The 21129-nt window shown below is 35.2% G+C and overlaps 1 protein-coding gene across 5 annotated transcripts in view; it reads left to right on the plus strand.

The window, feature by feature from the left end:
* The window catches only part of LOC127513801 (inactive rhomboid protein 2-like), a 69377-nt gene extending 48629 nt beyond the window's left edge, over window positions 1-20748 (plus strand). For 4 of the 5 annotated variants that reach the window (XM_051895854.1, XM_051895851.1, XM_051895852.1 and 1 more), the window contains 9 exons: window positions 940-1014; window positions 4723-4884; window positions 5209-5294; window positions 5384-5447; window positions 6343-6437; window positions 7028-7103; window positions 7320-7420; window positions 8600-8753; window positions 19326-20748. In XM_051895854.1, coding sequence (XP_051751814.1) covers window positions 940-1014; window positions 4723-4884; window positions 5209-5294; window positions 5384-5447; window positions 6343-6437; window positions 7028-7103; window positions 7320-7420; window positions 8600-8753; window positions 19326-19745 — 1233 coding nt within the window. In that variant the 3' untranslated portion in view covers window positions 19746-20748. Of the gene's footprint in view, window positions 1-939; window positions 1015-4722; window positions 4885-5208; window positions 5295-5383; window positions 5448-6342; window positions 6438-7027; window positions 7104-7319; window positions 7421-8599; window positions 8754-19325 lie in introns of those variants that run through there. The other variant, XM_051895857.1, reaches the window with a different exon arrangement.
* The last annotated feature ends 381 nt before the right edge of the window (window positions 20749-21129 follow it).

Raw genomic sequence — 21129 nt, forward strand, 5'->3', positions numbered from 1 at the left:
GTTCTCTTATTAAAATTTCTCCATTTCAACAAATGACAGTTCTCACTTATTTTTTTATGTAAAAGGGTCTTTATGACTTTATGTAGCACATACCTGCAAACTAGTTGCTTTTCGGTGAAATTGGGGGGGATGGGTGAAATTGCAAGCACCATGATAAACTTTGCAAGAATCAACAATGGGCTACTTTCCCATAGACTGGAGTGAAGGGGCGGAAACATGTCGCATGTCAGAGTTTGTAAACATGTCGCCTTTTTCACCTCTTTTGAGTTTGCAGGTATGGTAGTCAATAAATCAATATATAATTATGATTTAAAGGGTTAGTTCACCCAAAAATGAAATTTCCGTCATTAATTACTCACCCTCATGTCGCTCCAAACCCGTAAGACCTTCGTTCATCTTCGGACCACAACTTAAAATGTTTTGATGAAATCCAAGAGGTTTTTTTATCCTCTATTGAAAGCAACGAAATTACCACATTCAAGGTCCAGAAAAGTTGTAAAAACATCATTAAAATAGTCAACGTGACTACAGTGGTTCAGCCTTAATATTATTAAGTGACAAGAATACTTTTTGTGTGCAAAAACAAAGCTTGTTTATACTGAGCCAGCTTACATAAGCAGTATTCTTACTTTTTAAATTAGTTTTTAAGTGCTAGTCAGGAAATGCCAGTCACATTATTAAAGATGGGACAGTTTAAGAGGGGACAGAAAGCAATCAACAGCCCATTTAGTCACCCAATTATATGTACACTGTGTAAGCTGGCCATGCTGTTAACGTTCTATTTTATATCCATTATGTCAGACATTATGCAGCTCTTTCTGTGGGGGCCTGCTCTGAAATTGTATTACCGCTACAAGTGTGTGACCAATTACAAAACTGTTTATTATACATTTGGTTGCCCATTATCCATTCCATTCTTTTTTTCTCTCTCTGTTTAAGGTACTAAGAAACAAAGGAATTTATGAGAGTGTAAAGCATGTGCAGCAGGAGAACTTCTGGATTGGTCCTTGCTCTGTAAGTGACACATAGAGTGATTCATTACATTGGACTTAACAACCGAATAGGCACGGTTACCATTTCTAGAGTTTTAATGATAAACTGTTAAACTGCTATATTTACAGTGTATATAAAAATTCTACACACCCCTGTTAAAGCAGAAGGTTTTTGTGATGTAAAGGATGAAACTAAGATAAATCATTTCAGAACTTAGTTCAATCAACTCTGAGTAGGTTGACTCCGAGTTAAGCGCATGCAACACAACTATGAAAAGCCATGATAAATGGAGCCCATCCCCATAAAATAATACAAAAAAATACCCTTCCATTTTCAGTTTCTTTGAAACAGTCATCTGACCCACAACAAATAAATAAACAAACAAATATACATGCAATAAAAGTTGCAAATGTTAGAATAATAAATATACAGTGATAAATAAGTTAGAATTAAATATGGCCTTTTTGTCCTTAATATTGCTGTTTTTATTGGGACTTTCTTTACTGTACTGAAAGGGTTAATAGATAGCCTAGTTGTACTTTTTCTACTTTATCATTGTAACAGTTAAACAAATCAAGTATAAAATACAAATGTGTATATACAGGTGCTGGTCATATAATTAGAATATCATCAAAAAGTTGATTTATTTCACTAATTCCATTCAAAAAGTGAAACTTGTATATTATATTCATTCATTACACACAGACTGATATATTTCAAATGTTTATTTCTTTTAATTTTGATGATTATAACTGACAACTAAGGAAAATCCCAAATTCAGTATCTCAGAAAATTAGAATATTACTTAAGACCAATACAAAGAAAGGATTTTTAGAAATCTTGGCCAACTGAAAAGTATGAATATGAAAAGTATGAGCATGTACAGCACTCAATACTTAGTTGGGGCTCCTTTTGCCTGAATTACTTCAGCAATGCGGCGTGGCATGGGGTCGATCAGTCTGTGGCACTGCTCAGGTGTTATAAGAGCCCAGGTTGCTCTGTTAGTGGCCTTCAGCTCTTCTGCACTGTTGGGTCTGGCATATCGCATCTTCCTCTTCACAATACCCCATAGATTTTCTATGGGGTTAAGGTCAGGCGAGTTTGCTGGCCAATTAAGAACAGGGATACCATGGTCCTTAAACCAGGTACTGGTAGCTTTGGCACTGTGTGCAGGTGCAAGTCCTGTTGGAAAATGAAATCTGCATCTCCATAAAGTTGGTCAGCAGCAGGAAGCATGAAGTGCTCTAAAACTTCCTGGTATACGGCTGCGTTGACCTTGGACCTCAGAAAACACAGTGGACTAACACCAGCAGATGACATGGCACCCCAAACCATCACTGACTGTGGAAACTTTACACTGGACCTCAAGCAACGTGGATTGTGTGCCTCTCCTCTCTTCCTCCAGACTCTGGGACTCTGATTTCCAAAGGAAATGCAAAATTTACTTTCATCAGAGAACATAACTTTGGACCACTCAGCAGCAGTCCAGTCCTTTTTGTCTTTAGCCCAAGCGAGACGCTTCTGATGCTGTCTGTTGTTCAAGAGTGGCTTGACACAAGGAATGCGATAGCTGAAACCCATGTCTTGCATACGTCTGTGTGTAGTGGTTCTTGAAGCACTGACTCCAGCTGCAGTCCACTCTTTGTGAATCTCCCCCACGTTTTTTAATGGGTTTTGTTTCACAATCCTCTCCAGGGTGCGGTTATCCCTATTGCTTGTACACTTTTTTTCTACCACATCTTTTCCTTCCCTTCGCCTCTCTATTAATGTGCTTGGACACAGAGCTCTGTGAACAGCCAGCCTCTTTTGCAATGACCTTTTGTGTCTTGTCCTCCTTGTGCAAGGTGTCAATGGTCGTCTTTTGGACAACTGTCAAGTCAGCAGTCTTCCCCATGATTGTGTAGCCTACAGAACTAGACTGAGAGACCATTTAAAGGCCTTTGCAGGTGTTTTGAGTTAATTAGCTGATTAGAGTGTGGCACCAGGTGTCTTCAATATTGAACCTTTTCACAATATTCTAATTTTCTGAGATACTGAATTTGTGATTTTCCTTAGTTGTCAGTTATAATCATCAAAATGAAAAGAAATAAACATTTGAAATATATCAGTCTGTGTGTAATGAATGAATATAATATACAAGTTTCACTTTTTGAATGGAATTAGTGAAATAAATCAACTTTTTGATGATATTCTAATTATATGACCAGCACCTGTATGCTATATGATACAAAGAATTTTTTTAAAGTTTTATTTACAATTTGTCCCTGACATTCCCCCTGAATCCACCCTTCTGCTGGGATCAGGATTATAAGACTTTTTTGGGTCAAAGGCTGATCAAAACCAAGATTGGATTGCATAATGATCTAATTTAAATTCAGAATTTTTTTTTTTCCCCCAACTTTTTCCCATGTCCTATAATATGCTATGTTGTATCCTGTCTCTGGATAGAGTTTCTGTGCATCTTAAAATATGGTTTCAGCAATGCCACTCAGTTGGAATATTTTAAAATTAAGTGTGAAAGAGTTAATAATGCTCTGCCAATTTTACCAAAGCTAGGTGATTTATCTTGTGCTTGTAGGTTAAGTTCCAGGTTATAAAAGATTTATTTGAAGGGTAGTAAATTAAATTTTGCAGTGAAATGTAGATCATTCAAATGCAACATTTGTTCCTGCTGTCTGCTTACCCTCACCTGACTGATGATGCTGTTCTCTCTCTTTTCCACCCCTTGGAATTAAAGTATGTATATCCATTTGGATAAATAAAAAAGCTAGGTAGTACTAGATCACTCCTTGCGAACAACACATTTTTAAAAAATCTATTTATAAAATTCACAAGTATTTTGTCAGCAAACTTACTACCCCCCTCAATAAACCAATCACTTCAAAAACCTTTCATTGATGATGACTAAATCAGGCCACAAATGATGCCAAATTAGAAGAGATAAGCAAGCAGTTAACAAGCTAACATTATTAATTAAATCTGTGCTAAGTAAATTAGATCTGGAAAACGGGATGTTCTCCTCCAAATAAATAATACAAGTATAAACAGTGATAAGTGTTAGCCTGGTAGTTACTTCTCCTCACCTACAACATCATATTATGAATAATCATCTGACTGACTGCAAGTAGAAGATTCCACAGGGACAAGTGAAGGAGGAGGAGCACGGTGAGGGGGCTAGGCTGTGGTGTATGATGGAAGAGGATGCGCAGGATATTTTCGCTTCAGCTGGAGTTACAATCAGCCTTCTAGTTTTAAATAATTTCGATTATGTAACCGATAACTTTCAATGAATAGGAAAGCCTATTTTCAGATCTATCTATCTACTGTAACTTGCCTCATCAGACAATGATCTGGAAAATTTTACTGGGGCACAGACCCTTTTTACTGGGGCACGAGCCCCAGTAAATAGGGTCTAGCAACGCCCCTGATGCTTACATGAAGCCATTATGCTTGTATATTTGAAACCCCCCTTTTTCATCACTGTCTGGGATTGTTCTCTAAAAACCGGTTATACAATATGGATGGATCACCTTTGTGTTGGCTAGTCAGTGGAAGAGAATTTATGCCTCTTTTAATAGAAAGCTTACATGACCTTAATGTAGGAACAATGACGGTGATTGGTTGTTAGACTGAAATATTCAGCTCTTCTACTGTAGTTACAATGTTATTCATGAGAGAAATGTCACTCTTTGTGGGTCTCTTTACTGCTCTGTGTTCTTTGTTCTATAGGAGGATCTAATTCACTTGGGAGCAAAGTTCTCCCCATGCATCAGACGAGATAGTCAAATAGAGAAGCTAGCACAGCAGGCCAAAGATCTAGAGAGAGAGTCCGGCTGCTGTGTACAGAACGATGGTTCTGGATGTGTGCAGACCCAGAGTGACGACTGCTCGGTACAACTGTACACACACACACACACACACATACACACACACACACACACACACACACACACACACACACACACACACGAATAATAATAAACAATACACAAACAGCAAATCAGTTGTGTATCCTTTGCAGTGAAGATTAATTGCAGTCATAAATTTCAAACAAAGCTCTTGTCTACCACCTAGAGGAAGCAAACTGAACATAACTTTTAATAACTTTCAATTCATTATGACTTGTAAGTATAAATGTGTCTTCATTTTGGTGCTTCCTCTTAAAAAGGATTATATGACTACTAAATACATTTTTGCTTTTTTTTCTGATCTCAGGAGACTTTAGCAACATTTATAAAATGGAACAAAGAGAACGTAGACATGGTGAGATCTTCAGGTGCAGTCTGCCATCAGGACCCAAGGTAAATTTAAATGAAATATCTCTCATTCTGTAAGAAAATGTTGAACTTTTATTTTATTGTTTTGTCTTTACAATCCATGCTGGGAGCAGGACTTGTGAGGAGCCAGCCTCATCAGGACCCCATGTTTGGCCTGATGACATTACAGAGTGGCCGGTGAGAAATGTTCACCAATGACAGTTATTTTTACCTTCATAGAAGATCTGTCTTAAGATTTTTTTTTTGTCTGACAATTCTGCAGCTCTTGAGAGTAGCCACCCCCTTTCATAATTTCTTTATCAGTTACGTAGGTAAAAGATCTGGAGTTGGTTTTAATTGTGGTATTTGTATTTGTATGCTGTTGTTATGAACCCACATCATGTGGTCAAAGGAGCTCTCCATGCAACTGAAACAGGCCATAGTTAGGCTTCAAAAACAGAACAAATCAATCAGAGAGATAGCAGGAACATTAAAAGTGGCCAAATCAACTATTTGGTAGATTCTAAGAAAAAAAGAATGCATTGAGCTCAGAAACATAAAAAGACAACAGTGGTAGATGATCGCAGGATACTTTCCATGGTAAAGAAAAACTCCTTCACAACATCTAGCCAAGTGAAGAACACTCTTCAGGAGGTAGGCGTGTTATTGTCAAAGTTTACAATCAAGAAAAGACTTCACAAGAGCAAATCCAGAGGGTTCCACAAGGTGCAAACCATTCACAAGACTTCAGGCAGTCATTGCCTGTAAAGGATTCTCAACAAAATATTAAAAATGAAAATTTTGTTTATGATTATATTCATTTTTCCAATTACATTTGAGCCCCTGAAAATAGAGGGACTGTGTATAAAAGTGGTTGCAATTCCTAAACTTCTCATATTATATTTTTGTTCAACCCCTTGAACTAAAGCTAAAAGTTTCTTTTTAATTGTGTTCTGGAGGCATACAGAGCAAAAATTATGAAAATTGTGCCTGTGTCCAAATATATATGGACCTAACTTGTGTGTGTGTGTGTGTGTGTGTGTGTGTGTGTGTGTGTATATATATATATATATATATAATTCCTCTATTGCAGATTTGTACATACCCTAAAACATGGAACCACACAGGATACAAACACATGGACTGCACACTGAAGGGCAGGCCATGCTGTATTGGAACTAAAGGAAGGTAATGAATGAACGTTTGTAAGAATTAAAAGCAAGGTTTAGATGATGACAGTTTACATTAAACATGTAGACAATTTTGCCATATACTTGCCTTCAAAGCCACTTCAGTTCTAGTTTCATACATGTAGTAATTGCCTTGAAATAAATAGTTAACTCAAAAATGAAATTTACTAACGCTAATATTGTTCTACAACCATAACACTTCTTTCTTTCCTGGAACACAAAAATAAATGTTCAGAATAATGTTCATGCATTTCCATTCAATTAAAGTGAATGAGGACCAGTGCTGATGAGCTCCAGAAATAATAAGCACAATAATAGTATTTGTGTCAGGAACAAACTCAAATTTATGTTTACTGTAAATCTTGTCATCCACCATAGCCCTCAAATCATATTTCAGTGAACCTAACTGATCTGTGACAGAATGAAAAAAAATTTAGCGGAAAAAAAATTGGTCTGGAATGAGAAATGGAAAAAAAACAAGAACATCATTTTAATTTTTGAGTGAATTTGTATCCAGCTCCTCTTTATCTGACAGTCAAATTTGATAAATTTTATTCAAATCTGTTCTGTTTTGATCTATTTATAAAGATGTGAAATTACCACTTGGGAGTACTGCCAATTCATGCGTGGATATTTCCATGAGGAGGCCACACTCTGTTCACAGGTATCCATTTACATTGAAAAAATAATTTCAGCCCAGCCATCAAAATTGATTGAATATTCGACTATACATGCACACCCCTAGTTTTTAAAAGCTTAACTTAAAAATGCCCTGTGGTTCTCTGTTTATCTGCAAATAGATTTCTCTGGACAGAATTAAATGGTAATACTTTAAGAAAGGACATTTATTTTTTGTTGTTATACATCTGTACCCTGATAGGTCCACTGCCTGGATGATGTGTGTGGGTTGCTGCCATTCCTGAACCCCAGTGTCCCAGATCAGTTCTATAGACTGTGGCTCTCCCTTTTTCTTCATGCTGGGTAAGGTTTAGGTCTTTATCAGGGCTGGACTGGGGATAAAATTTGGCCCTGGACAAATCTAGCCCATCCGGCCCACAAGTTCACCCGTGAAACATATAATGGCAGAAATATATAATTATATTTATATATATTTATATTTATATTTATATATAAATATAATTATTATTTAATTTGTGTCACATAGATATGCGCTTGACAGTAAAGCACTGATTTTGCGCTAATATGCTATAAAGTAGCTAAATTTACTGCTCACCCTAAATGTATGACTTTCTGTGGAACATAAAAGAAGATCATTTGAGAAATGTCTTTTTTTTTTTTTAATAGAAGGGTATTTTTTTTAATTTTCAAGGGTAATGGTTGGGTTACCAGCATTCTTCAAAATATCTTCTTTTGTGTTTCACAGAAGAGAGAAAGACATACAGTTTTGGAATGACATGAGAAAGAGTAAATTATATTTTGGGGTGATCTATCCCTTTAACAAAAGTAACATTGGTAAAGACTAGAGTTAACACCTAATTTATGTAAGACACTAATATTTATATTTCATCAAGTTCTAATTGAATTAACATTTACTTCAATTGAAATTCGTTAGAACGATTAAAAAGTTCAACAATTGGTAAGATCATGGTAGTCACAGGTAAAACCATGCTCCTCGTTACGATTGATATGGTTTCTAAAATAAATGAATAAATAAATTTAGAATTTTTAATAAAAAGATAGTGTAAACACATGTAGAAACTACTAAAAAAAACTTTATGAAAGAGATTTATATTCCCCAATATTTAATGTAAGTAATAATAGCAACATTTTTAATAAATAAATTTCTGCCAAAGCACCATATTTCTACAGTGTTCGTAGCTGCAAGGTAAATTATGATAAGGGTGCTGGGTTGACAATTTACCTCATCATGCAGTTTACAGGGTCGTTTTCAGCTACATGTAGATTCACCACACCACTATATCACAAAATTCTGAGTCAAATCTGAATAAAGCAAGCGACTTGCACAGTTTATCACTTGATAGAGCGGCAGAAGCACAGCGCACATTCGATCTGCTTTCGAGCGTGGCTTTTGGGTGCACAATTTAACCGGGTAGCGCTGAGACTGAGAGTATTACTAGATTTGACACAAAAATGTTATTGACAGTTTCTTTGACCCATGCTCATGTGATTGTTCTTCAGTTTACTGCATTGCCTGGTGTCAGTGATCTTCCAAATGACTATACTTAGAGACCTGGAGAAACTAGCAGGCTGGTTACGCATTTCCATCATCTACATTCTCAGTGGTATTACAGGAAACCTTGCCAGCGCCCTCTTCCTACCGTACAGAGCAGAGGTATGAGACAAGTGCACAGCACATTTTAAACTTCACCTAAACTTCACCTAATGCATTAAAATGACCCTATGACAACACATATTACCATTACAGAATGTTCTAGATTTAATGCTACTTAAGCTCTGTCAGAAACATCACTGGCATGTCGATTTGTCCCTTGCTTAGTTAAAACAAACTAAAAAGGTATTTAAAGTGACACACAATAAAAGTGTATGAGCCAAGTCACATTAAACACGTTTTTGAAATTATGCCTATACAACAGCATAATAATATTACTAAGTAAGATTATTTGATAAAAGAGTAACATTGCTTGATAAAAAGTGTGATAATAGCTGGTAAATGCGATATATCGCCCGGTATATGCGAGGACACCATGTGTATCACCTGGCAATGTACTGTATCTACGTTACTATAAGTATTTTAATAAAAATTACCTTCACATTCCTGCTTCTATACTCTTACAGGCATTGCCCCATAGTTGAAATGTATTGTCTATGGCAGTTGCCAGAACTTGTATTGACCCAGATCATTTAGTTTTGGTAGATGGTGTAAATAAGCATTCTCGCAAATCATAAGCATATATAGTGTAATGTAAACTTCTGTTCACTTGCCTTAGGGTAAAAGAGTAACCTCCTATTCTTAATCTTAAATTTACCTTTAAAGTTCTTGTTGACATGTTTCTTAATTTTATTTGTTTTTCTTATCTCCAAATTTCTTGTGTACCATTAAGCAGAAAAGAGAAGACCGTTAATTCTATTTACGTCAGATGGTCAGGTTTTTATTATTTATTTATTTATTTATTTAATAGGGAGAGAAAGAGACAGAGAAAATCTGGCAAACGATAAAGTGAGGGTGAGAGAAAGTGAGTAAAGAAAAGAAGAGGGAAGAGGAATGTGCCCCCATTGAAACCTGCCAAGTACAGAAGCTTAATTCATTAACTCGAGAAGCTGTTTGGGATTACTGGGTGAAATAAATAACCCTGTCTGGAGGGTAAAAGTTCCCCCAGTGGCCTATCTGTCTTACCTTTCCTCTATTGCTGCATTTTTTTCTCTGCCTCTAACCCTTCCTTTCTGACCTGCACTTGTAGAAAGTTACTTGAATTGTACAATGGTCAAATGTAACTTAAAGCCACTGTAGTTGTCCTTATTCAACCTCCTGCAACCTCAGCTTCCCTCCACAAATCGGCTAAAACTCTGACAAACCTGTCCAATCTAGAGTTTAAAGCAAAAGCATACTGACCACCACTCACACTATTTGCATTCCTTTATTTCAATTCTAATATTATCACATTATTATTTATAATTGTTTGTTCTTATTTGCTCCTTTTCAGTTGTCCACATTGTAATTAAAATTTCAAGTCCAAGTCATCAGCTTAAATTTAAATGGATTAAATTCCCAGTGATGGGGAAAACAAAAACAAAGAAATCTCAAATAAGTCATGTAAAAACATAGTTTTAAATTAGGTAGTTACTAAATAACATGGATGAGCATTGTTTTTTTCCAACATGGAGGTTTTAGATTAAAATAAATGTATCATGGAAAACGGTTTCTTTTTTTACTATTTGAATGACAGTTAATTTAACTTTGAATTAACTTAAATAGTGCTGCTGTCACTTCTTGGCGTGTCCTTTCAAGTACGCCATTTCTCAGGATGGAGAATATGAAAGCAAAAGATTTATTGGAAGTCCAGAAATCTCACCAGCCAAGCAGGATATTCTCAAACATTTCTGTAGAAAATACAGAACAGTGCAATCAATTCAATTTAAAAAAAAAAAAAATCAGACAAAATTAACCAGCAATAATAAAATCCAATCTACATTTTCTGCTGCCACCAGGATTGATGATGATAATGTAGTTTGTAAAACAGGAGTATGAGGCTCAGTCACTGCTGATGGATTTTACATATTCATAAAGAATTATTAAAGAGAGGGTTATAAATTAGGTGTTGAAGTGTTACAGTGCTGCTGTACCTCCTTACAGTTATATTGGCAAGGCAGTTACCCACAAACTGCTTAAATGGCTTTTAACACATTATCTAATTCAAAGTAGGGTTGACCCAGAACTTGGAGATTTACAGTGATCCCAGTCCTGCTCTGTTTTTTTTTTTCCTCATTTCCCAAACAGAATAGTGAAAAGCTGATGTTTATGCTAGAGGAACTGATAGTTACAGGTGAAATTTCAGCACTGTTTCACAGTTGTCTATCTATTTACATCACACTTACTAAGACATACTAAGTTGGTCACCCTCCACTCTGGCACTGCATGTCCTTATCAAATGTTCTCTACCTGTCTCAGTGTCAGGTAGATCTGGTGATCGATGTGTGTTATCTGCTTATTAGTCCTTGGCTAATCCAGGCTCTTATCTTCACTCTCATGTGCTGACGGAAATTTGGAATGCACTCCTCTTGTCAGGGATGGATTAGTGATGTTTATGAGATATTAAAAAGCACTGCTGAGTTTGCAGATCTAAAAAAAAAACCTTATACAGGAAGTGAGATCACTGCAACAATTAACTTCTGCAGAAGATTATTGGCTATGTGCAGAATAGCATACTAATCTATTTCTACAGTATATGCAAATTTTAAATCATGGAATTCCTGGTAATATTTGCACTATAGTATACACCTACAACAGAATGTGTGGAATGTTGTATCCCAAAATACAATGTGGTTGACTCTTTCCAGTGGGACGAATGAACTGCATACTTCTCCTCCTCATTATCTGATGATACATTTTGGTTAGTTGCACTGTATCTTTCAGCATATTCATTTGTGTTTCTTTTCTTGATATAACTTCTTTCCAGCGTTCTCGTTTGAATTGACTAGCCTGTTCTGACAGAGGATAGTAAAGATTTGTAAATTACTACAGTAATTTGCTATACTAGATTAAAGAGCAATATTTATTTAAACTTTGTAGTAGAACTAAAGTTTGAAAGCGTTTGAACAAAACACACAAACACTTAAAAACATTTTTTGGACTAAATAAATAAAAATAAAAAATAAACTTTTCAATATTGATAATATGATTACCAATAATTGATAATTAAGTAACAAATCAGCATATTAGAATGATGTCTGAAGGATCATGTGAAACTGAATACTAGAGTAAAGACTGTTGAAAATTCAGCTTTACCATCACAGGAATAAATTACATTTTAGAGTAGAAAAGAGTTATTTTAAATTGTAATAATATTTTACAAAATTATTATTATTATTATTATTATTTTTACTGTATTTTTTAATCAAATAAATGCAGCTTTAGTGAGCATAAGTGGCTTCTTTGAAAAACATTAAAAATCTTAAAGTTGCAGTCCGCAAGTTTTGCCTCTTTGTCACCATCTCTGTTTGAAACCTGCAATTGCAGTTATTTGTGGAATTATCATTTTTACATGGGTTGTGGATCGTCACGGCTCCTCAGCACAGATTAATCTAATTTTTGCTGCCAGTCACCACATTGGTGATACTGTATCACGGATTCTACGTCTTGGAAGTATGACCAAAATAAGAATTTTCACTGGAAAATGTCATCTAAACGAGTAATAAATCTGCCACTTTTGTTCTGACCAACTGAGAAAAAAGCATAAATAGTGCTGCCAATGGTGATTAAATCTAATGATCACTTAGCTTGGATCACGTCAAACCGTGCAATGATTATTATCCTTATACTTTGTTCTCAAATTGTTAATGTCAACAACATCAGCATTGCGTGACTGTGTATTTAGTGTGTATTAGCGTTACCTGTAGATTTCAATTTCTGTAGCCACTCTGCAGTCCGAAGTCTTTTGCTTTTAACTACTGGTGACTCTCTAGTTGTCACTGATGATTGTCATTTGGACCTTTCTGGATTACAATCCGCCATCAAAATTATAGGTTTAATTAATCCAGCTGCTGTGAGAAAATGCTGTAAGTGATCCGCTACCAGTAGCATACTCACATATAGCCTACTAACGGGGACTCCTCCTTTCTGTTTACAGACGTTGACGTAATGACGCAAAGACGAATGGCTACATATTCGAATTTCCCGCGGAAACCCACCACTACCGATTTTATTATAAAACATTATTACAAGCTTACCGTTGTGAATTAGGCTATGGTAAGGAGATAGTTTTGAACACTGCCTGGTTATGTACTTGCTCAGAATTTGGTTTTGAATCATTTTTAACCAAAAAAGTTATGGAGAGCATCTTTAATTATTCCAAACTTTTAATTGGTAGTGTTCAATATGTAAATGCTATGAGCCTTTATCTGATCTTATTGAACACTCCAGTTAACCACATTTTCACCTAAAAGTTGCTCCTAATGCGGAAATTTAAGTGAAACAATCCACACTGCATAAACATTTACGTTGAGTAAATATATTGGAATATTGCAATGAAATCAACCTTTTAAAAAGGCATCACCTGTATCACAAAGGTATTTTCTTAGTTTTAAGTGTAGTTAAGTTTTTTTTTTTTTGTCTTATCTTTGGTGGTTCTATATTATCCATCGCTATATGCGTACAGTATTTTTTAAATGTGGATATCCACAAATATATCCACCAATTAGTTTTATTGATTAGGGGAAACCCAATAAAATTAGCCATAGGTGTAATACTTGATTGTTATTCGTACTGTAATACATAATGTATATATTCATATCTTTAGCTACGCTTTACTACCAATCACTGTGTGCGATTTATAAGAGTGTGCTCATAAAAAGTGGCATCATCTATAGAAACGGGGTCAACACTGCCTTACTCTTAAGAGTATAGTGTTATATTAAGATTTCCTTAGTAAAACTTTTGTGAATAGGTTTTAAGCTAAAACTAGCTTGGAACTCTGAAGGACTCCTAGTGGTAAGATAAAATTATTTGAGAATACGAACCCTTAAGTTGCTAACTGCAGTAATTTAATAATAATCATCTGATTAGAGTCATTATCATGTAATCACTTTAGGCTTTTTTAATCAAATTCTTTTGGATGTTGAAATGTTTCAAAATTCATACTTGTAAATCAAGATCGTTATTTAACAACTGTAGTAGGCAGTTCGGAAACAAAGTTTTTATTGAAAAATGTAAAAATCTTTAATTACTATACCTTTAGTTGTATTTAACATGTTCTTTACCATGAAAATAGCCATGGAAGCCAACACACAAACCAATCTCCTGGGCGAGAACTGGCTCCAGCATGAGAGCCACGTTAGCATTTATTACCATTTATTTACCATTTATTAACATTTATTAAAGGTGCCATAGAATGGCCATTTCACAAGGTGTCCCCAGAATGTGTCTGTGAAGTTTCAGCTCAAAATACCCCATAGATTTTTTATTATACCATGTTTTAACAGCCTATTTTGGGGTGGGAGGAAAAATGCGCTGATTTGGTGTGTGTACACCTTTAAATGCTAGTGCTCCCTGCCCCCAAGCTCGCGACTCCATTAAACATTGCATAAATAATACAGAAGTTAACACAGCAAATATAACTCTCAAAATGGATCTTTACAAACTGTTCGTGAAGCAGCATATCAGATCATGTAAGTATGGCATGTACTTTGTGGATGTTTGCTAAAATTCGATTTTGAATGAGTTTGATAGTGTGCTGCACGGCTAACGTGGCTAAAGCTACACACTGTTGGAGAAACTCAATAAGAATGAAGATGCGTTTATGAATTATACAGACTGCAAGTGTTTTCGGGTTAAAAATGAAAATAACGACATGGCTCTGGTCTCTGTGAATACAGTAAAAAACAATGGTAACTTTAGCCACATTTAACAGTACATTAGCAACATGCTAACAAAACATTTAGAAAGACAATTTACAAATATCACTAAATATATCATGATATCATGGATCATGAACAGTTATTATCAATCTATCTGCCATTTTCTCTATTGTCCTTGCTTGCTTGCTGTACAATACCTGCAGAACTTCTGATGATTCGGCTGTGCAGCTCCACAACGTTAATACTGCCTTGCCTACAACATGGGCTGGTGTATGCAAATTTTGGGGGTGTAAATAATAATGATCCCGACTGTTATGTAACAGTCGGTGTTATGTTGGGGTTCGCCCTTTTTTCCGTGGTGTTTTTCACGCATGAGATTTACATATGAAGGAGGAAACAATGGTGTTTGAGGCTCACAGTATGTCATTTCCATGAAGAGAACTCTTATTATCCAACTATGCCAAGGTAAATACAGTTTCCCATTCTATGGCACCTTTAAATTACCATTTATTTTGTAAAATGGTATGAGAAAGGTCAAGGCAGTAGTACTATAGTCTTTCTTTAAATGTGACTTGTTTTAATTGTAGTGATAACTTGGTAGTATGTGTGATTTGTCCAAACCTATAGCAGACAAAAATATATTTAATTAAGCAAACCTATGAAAAGAGCAAAACTGGAGTGTTCGCTTTGTTGCTTGCGTTAAGATTTAGAATTCTGGATGTTTACAGTCATCTCAGAATGTGCATAAATTAGACTCAAGTTCTCCACATTAATCTTAAACACAGCAGAACTCCTGTTTTGAGATGTCTCTCACATTCCTTGTCTATATATTTATATATAACATGAAACCAGGTTATTCATGTACATCATAAGCACCTTTTTCAAAATTACCAGTGATATGTAAGCATGTAATTGTAAAATGATATTACAGTCAATTATTTTTATATTGTAGTAGCAATAACCTAAGGTTTACATGTGACGCAGATCTTAAAATCTGAGTGAAACATGTAGACAAAGGACGTTACTCTTAAAGGGTTGGGTCACACGCAATGTAATCTCATTGACCTTACTCACACTCCTGTCTGATACCCCACACCTTTACGACAGAGCTCCTCCCTAAAGTGTGACAGGAGCATGGAATCCTGTTGCGGGTGTGTGAGTGTGAGAACTGTGTGTGTGGGAGGTGTGTGTGTGTGTGTTTGTGTGAGAAAGAGAGATAGAGAGAGAGAGAGAGCATGTTTCCTGTCTCACTCCTCTTCTTCTGGCCTTGCGGAAAGGTAAGATATCTCAGATTAGCCATCTGCCCAAGCAACCCTTTTCAGCCCTGACGTCATTCTAATCAGGTCACAACAAGTAGCCTCTGTAGTGGATTTTCATCACTGCGTGCATTAGGGCTGCTATTTACCAGTTCTGATAATCTATACAGCCAAACATGGAATAGATTGAGAACAACTATTAAAAAGGTGTAGTTGTGTAAGAACTGGCTATAGGCCAGATTTCTGAGATATGGCATATATCATTGAAACATAAACACACTGTATGTTAAAGGGTTAGTTCACCCAAAAATTAAATTTCTGTAATTAATTACTCGCCTTCATGTCAATCCAAACCCGCAAGACATTCGTTCATCTTCAGAACACAAATTAAGATATTTTTTATTAAATCTAAGAGGTTTTTTATCTCCCATAGAAAGCAACGAAATTACCACATTCAGGGTCCAGAGAAGTAGTAAAAGACATGGTTAAAATAGTCAACGTGACTACAGTGGTTCAATCTTAATGTTTTGAAGCGACGAGAATACTTTTTGTGTGCAAAAACAAAACAAAAATAACTACTTTATTTAACAATTTTTCCTCTTCCCTTTCAGTCTGTTACGCAGTTGGCACAGTGAACGCAGTGCAGAGCTTCCGTGTTTACGTCTGAATGCCAGCTCAGTATTGGCCGAGGCTGTTCACGTGAGCACGCGACACATGCGTGTGATGCTGACGCAGGAGCCGGCCAATACAGAGTCGGTGTTCTGACGTAAACACGGAAGCTCTGCACTGCATTCACTGCGGCAACTGCGTAACAGACTGAAAGGGAAGAGGAAAAATTGTTGAATAAAGTTATTTTTGTTTTGTTTTTGCACACAAAAAGTATTCTTGTCGCTTCATAACATTAAGGTTTAACCACTGTAGTCATGTTGACTATTTTAACCATGTCTTTACTACTTCTCTGGACCTTGAATGTGGTAATTTCATTGCTTTCTATGGGATATAAAGAAAAAAAAAAAAAAAAAAAAAAAACCTCTTGGATTTCATCAAAAATATCTTAATTTGTGTTTTGAAGATGAACAAAGGTCTTACGGGTTTGGAACTACATGAGGGTAAGTACTTAATGACAGAAATTTCATTTTTGGGTGAACTAACCCTTTAAATATTATGTGGAGCAAGTGCAAATGTGCTTGGATAAATTTCTTTGCTCTAGTAAATATGATACATGCTTTGTAAATCTATGATCAAATCCAATCAGTTAGAAAGCTAAAAAGCCCTGGAGTCATATTTATTATGCAAGGTAGAGACTTCCACTATCTTCTAAATTAACTTACAATTTTTAAAACTGCCCTTAATTTTTTTTTTTTTTTTTTTTTAACCAGTGGTCCGATAATGGGCCATTATGTCTATTTAAAATGATATTGTCTCATAATTTGTAGCACATTCCTTTTTCAGCATCATCTTTTTCATCATACAAAATGGTTGCATCCACTGATGGCTGAAAATGGCTAAATGGATTCATATTTGACCCTGTAGTGGCATGCATTAACATTAGAAAAAAAAATGGCATGTCTGCTCTCAGATTCAGACCAGCTTTGTTTATCTGAGCCACTGTTTATGCACCTGCTTGACACTCAGCGCTTTGTTTCTCTACCCCTTTACATAATAACAAGGCTTTAATAGTGGCCAAACCATTGAAAATTTTTGAAACATTTCCATTAACGAAATAACATCAGACTAAAGCTGCTGTGACAATGTAACAGGAAGTCACCCTAATCATCTAAACATTGGTCTTTGAAGGGATAATTCACCCAAACATTAACATTGTGTCATCATCTACTCTACATCATCTGTTTTTTTTTTTTCTTTCAATAAATACAAAATTAGTTATTAAACATACTTTTATTATCCATGCTTCTATTACAACAGTTCTCTCAAATTTAAGACTAATTAGACTCTCCTTGAGTTACAGACTTTTTTTTATATAAAAATGCTATTTTTAAGTTTTCCATCTGAGTTTAGAACACATCAGTACAGAATATGCGTTTTAAAAAGTGCTTAATGAGTTATTATAATGTTAACTGTTGATTCAGGTGATAAAGATTTCTATTAAACCTCAGTATCACAATAACATAGTATTATTGTCTCCCATCTTGATCAGTCTGTGGTTATCCAAGGGACTGCTCATTAATAGATGTTTTAGTTAACCAAGGTGAATTTTCATCTGCTTCTGCTCCTCTCAACTGTGGGGTCCCTCAAGATTCTATTCTTGGTCCCATCTGGTTTTCTTTGTAGATACTACCCTTTGGGTCTGTTTTTAAAAATCATAGTGTTTCTTTTCATCGTTCCAATGATGACATGCATATCTATCTGCCACTTAAGAAAAAATGAACAATGCTTTAAAGTCCTTGCTGAGAACAGTGGTTTTCAATCCTGGTCCTAAGGACCCACAGCTCTGCACATTTTGTGCAGTATATCCATCTTATCTGACAAACTTAATCTTAAAAACCCATCTTTTATCCTTGCCATTTAATTACACTGAAAGATAAAATGTGTTTATCCTTGTTTCCATTTTATAAGGTTGTCTGTTGATTTTTTTTTTTTTTTTTTTTTTTTTTTTTTTAGTAAAAGTATATTATATATAGTATGTAATAGTATATTGTTGTGTAGCATATTGGTCAACAGTCTGTTATTTGAAATTATGCTTTATAAATAAATTGCCTTTTTTTGACCCTGAATGTAAAAAAAAAAAAAAAAAAAAAAAAAAAAAAAAAAAAAGAATTATACAATATAATATTATGACGTGTGCACTATATACTGTTTTCTAAAACTATAAAATGTTGTGTTCACCAATGCCCGGTTTCACAGGCAAGGCTTAGATTAAGCCAGGAGTAGGCCATGGTTAAATTAGCTTTTATAAATGTGCCTTAGAAAAAATTTCACACATTACTGGTGTGCATCTTGAGACAAAACAATGGCACTGACATATTTTAAGATGCTGACATATTTTCAGTGCAAGTTGCTTTCAGTTAAGACAGTTCAAACATCCATTTTAGTCTGGGACTAGGTTTAAGCCTTGTCTGTGAAACCAGGCAAATACTGTATGTTTTAAGCACCTTGTCCACAGTTCTGCATGTTCAAACCACTCTCAATACTGTACATTCAAGAATCAGTGAAATCTGTGTGTAGTTTCTTCTCCTCCTTTGCCTTATATGGTGAGTACACCAAGCTTCCAAATGTATGCAAACAAAGTAGTTCTTGGATATTGTGAACAGGTTAAAGGGAATTTTCTGTGTATAAATTTTGGTCTTTTCTTCAAACAAAGCTATGTATGGTTTTAGAAGACACAAAATAGCCTGAACATTTTATTAAATATAAATAACAGAAATGAGATGAGGAAGCTGAATTACAGTTATAGGTAAACTATTCCTTTAAATCTTTTTTTTTTTTTTTTTTTTTTTTAATTGTCTTTAGAGATTTAATTATAAGAGTTAATTGAAATGATGTCCCATTGAAATTTTATTGAAAGATTACAGCATAACTACCATCAAGTGCCTTTAAGGAATGCACTTTCACCCTTCGTGATACTGACATGACTTAAACTTTCTCTTCTATTATAGGTAGGTCCAGCAGGATCTCAGTTCGGTTTGTTAGCCTGTCTTTTTGTGGAGCTGTTCCAGGCCTGGCAGATGTTGGAAAAGCCATGGAAGGCTTTCCTGAAGCTATTATGTATTGTTCTCTTCCTTTTCTCCTGTGGCCTTCTGCCCTGGATTGACAACATTGCTCACATCTTTGGCTTCCTCAGTGGTCTTCTCTTGTCCTTTACTTTCCTTCCATATGTCACTTTTGGCACCTTGGACAAGTACCGCAAACGTGCTCTTATTTTGTTGTCGCTGCTTGTCTATGTGGGGTTGGTGGCCTCACTTATTGTCTGGTTCTACATATACCCCATAAACTGGCATTGGCTAGAGCATCTGACTTGCTTGCCCTTTACCAGCAAGTTTTGTGAACGCTATGACATTGATCATGTAGTACACTAGCTTTGTTCTTTGTAGGCTAAAACAAGAAGCTGAATCCCAATTTAAAAAAAGAGAAAAAACAGAGAGGAAGACAGCAAATAATTCCATATTTAGTTTGGAGTTCAGCACCTTTGTAACCCTAAAATGCAAAATGGCCAATGTTTTCCCTAAGCAGTTCAGACCATATCTAACTCACTAACTCTGATAGTGTGCAGGTAAACTGATGTGTTGTTACTGAAGCCTGTTCTGTACTCTTGCTGTCTATTTAGCTTAAAATATCTGACAGTAAATGTCCTTCCAAAATGATTGTGTACAGTAAGCTTTATACTCGTTTCATCTGTCCTTAAACTTTTTTAAAAATGCAACTTCACACTAACAATCACTGAAATATAAAATACCATTCACATAATGGTTAATTTCCTATTATTTTGGCTGTTTGTATTTGCCCAAAGAACTGCAGAGCAATTAAATAAACTCCAAAGAGTCATTTCACTTAACTGCTATGAATAATAAGGTTTAATCCCTCTATAGACAACTTAAAACCTCTGTCATTTATCAACATACTAGGAGTTTGAATGTTGTGAACTGTAGCTTCCTGTACTTCTGTTCATGGATTGCAAGGATCTTTCAATCCTGTTTTTGAATTGAACAAGGGGAACTGTTGTTGACAACCAGCCATGTGTGGCTTCCCTTGGAATAGAATGTATTGTTTTGTTTTGTTTGTTGTTTTGTTATCTCCTTACATTGTTTGCTGAGTGCTGCACTTGTGCCTTAAAAGAGAACAGGAGTGACAATCTTACAATCTGGAATATTTTTATGTTAAATGTATTTGAACATATGATTAGAGATGGACCAAATAACTAGTGCTTCAAATAATAATACAAATAAGTTTGGGAATGTTATTTTCTGTGAAACAATTATGTTTATATTTTTGTCTTTCATAATTTGTTTGCGAAAAAAATCCTTAAATGTGACTAATTCTCTGTGCCTTATTTAATAAATAAAAGCATCGTTAAGACCAGAATGATCATCCTGTGAACGCTACAGAAATTTACACAATGACTTTGACTAATCTAAAGAGGGAAAAGAGCAAACATTCTGAAAAATAAATTCTTTATTTATTTTTACTTACAAAATGTACAAAATCATAGATGTCTTGATTCAAGACTGTTGAGGCATAAGTGGTGGATTTCTACAGGGAAAGGCAATGGAAACCAGTCTTAAACATCGCAAATTCTCTGTCATACATTTAGGTGATGATTTCTGTTTTGCAACACCTCTGTACATGGAACATTAACTGTTCAATCCTTTGCTTTAAAGCAAGTAAACAAATAATTTTAATCAATAAATTAAATGGTACTGGTGCCTAACCAATAGTTTTTTCATGTTTGTGAGATTGTATATT

The sequence above is a fragment of the Ctenopharyngodon idella genome, chromosome 6 (assembly GCF_019924925.1).
Source record: "Ctenopharyngodon idella isolate HZGC_01 chromosome 6, HZGC01, whole genome shotgun sequence".
Taxonomy (NCBI): Eukaryota; Metazoa; Chordata; class Actinopteri; order Cypriniformes; family Xenocyprididae; genus Ctenopharyngodon; species Ctenopharyngodon idella.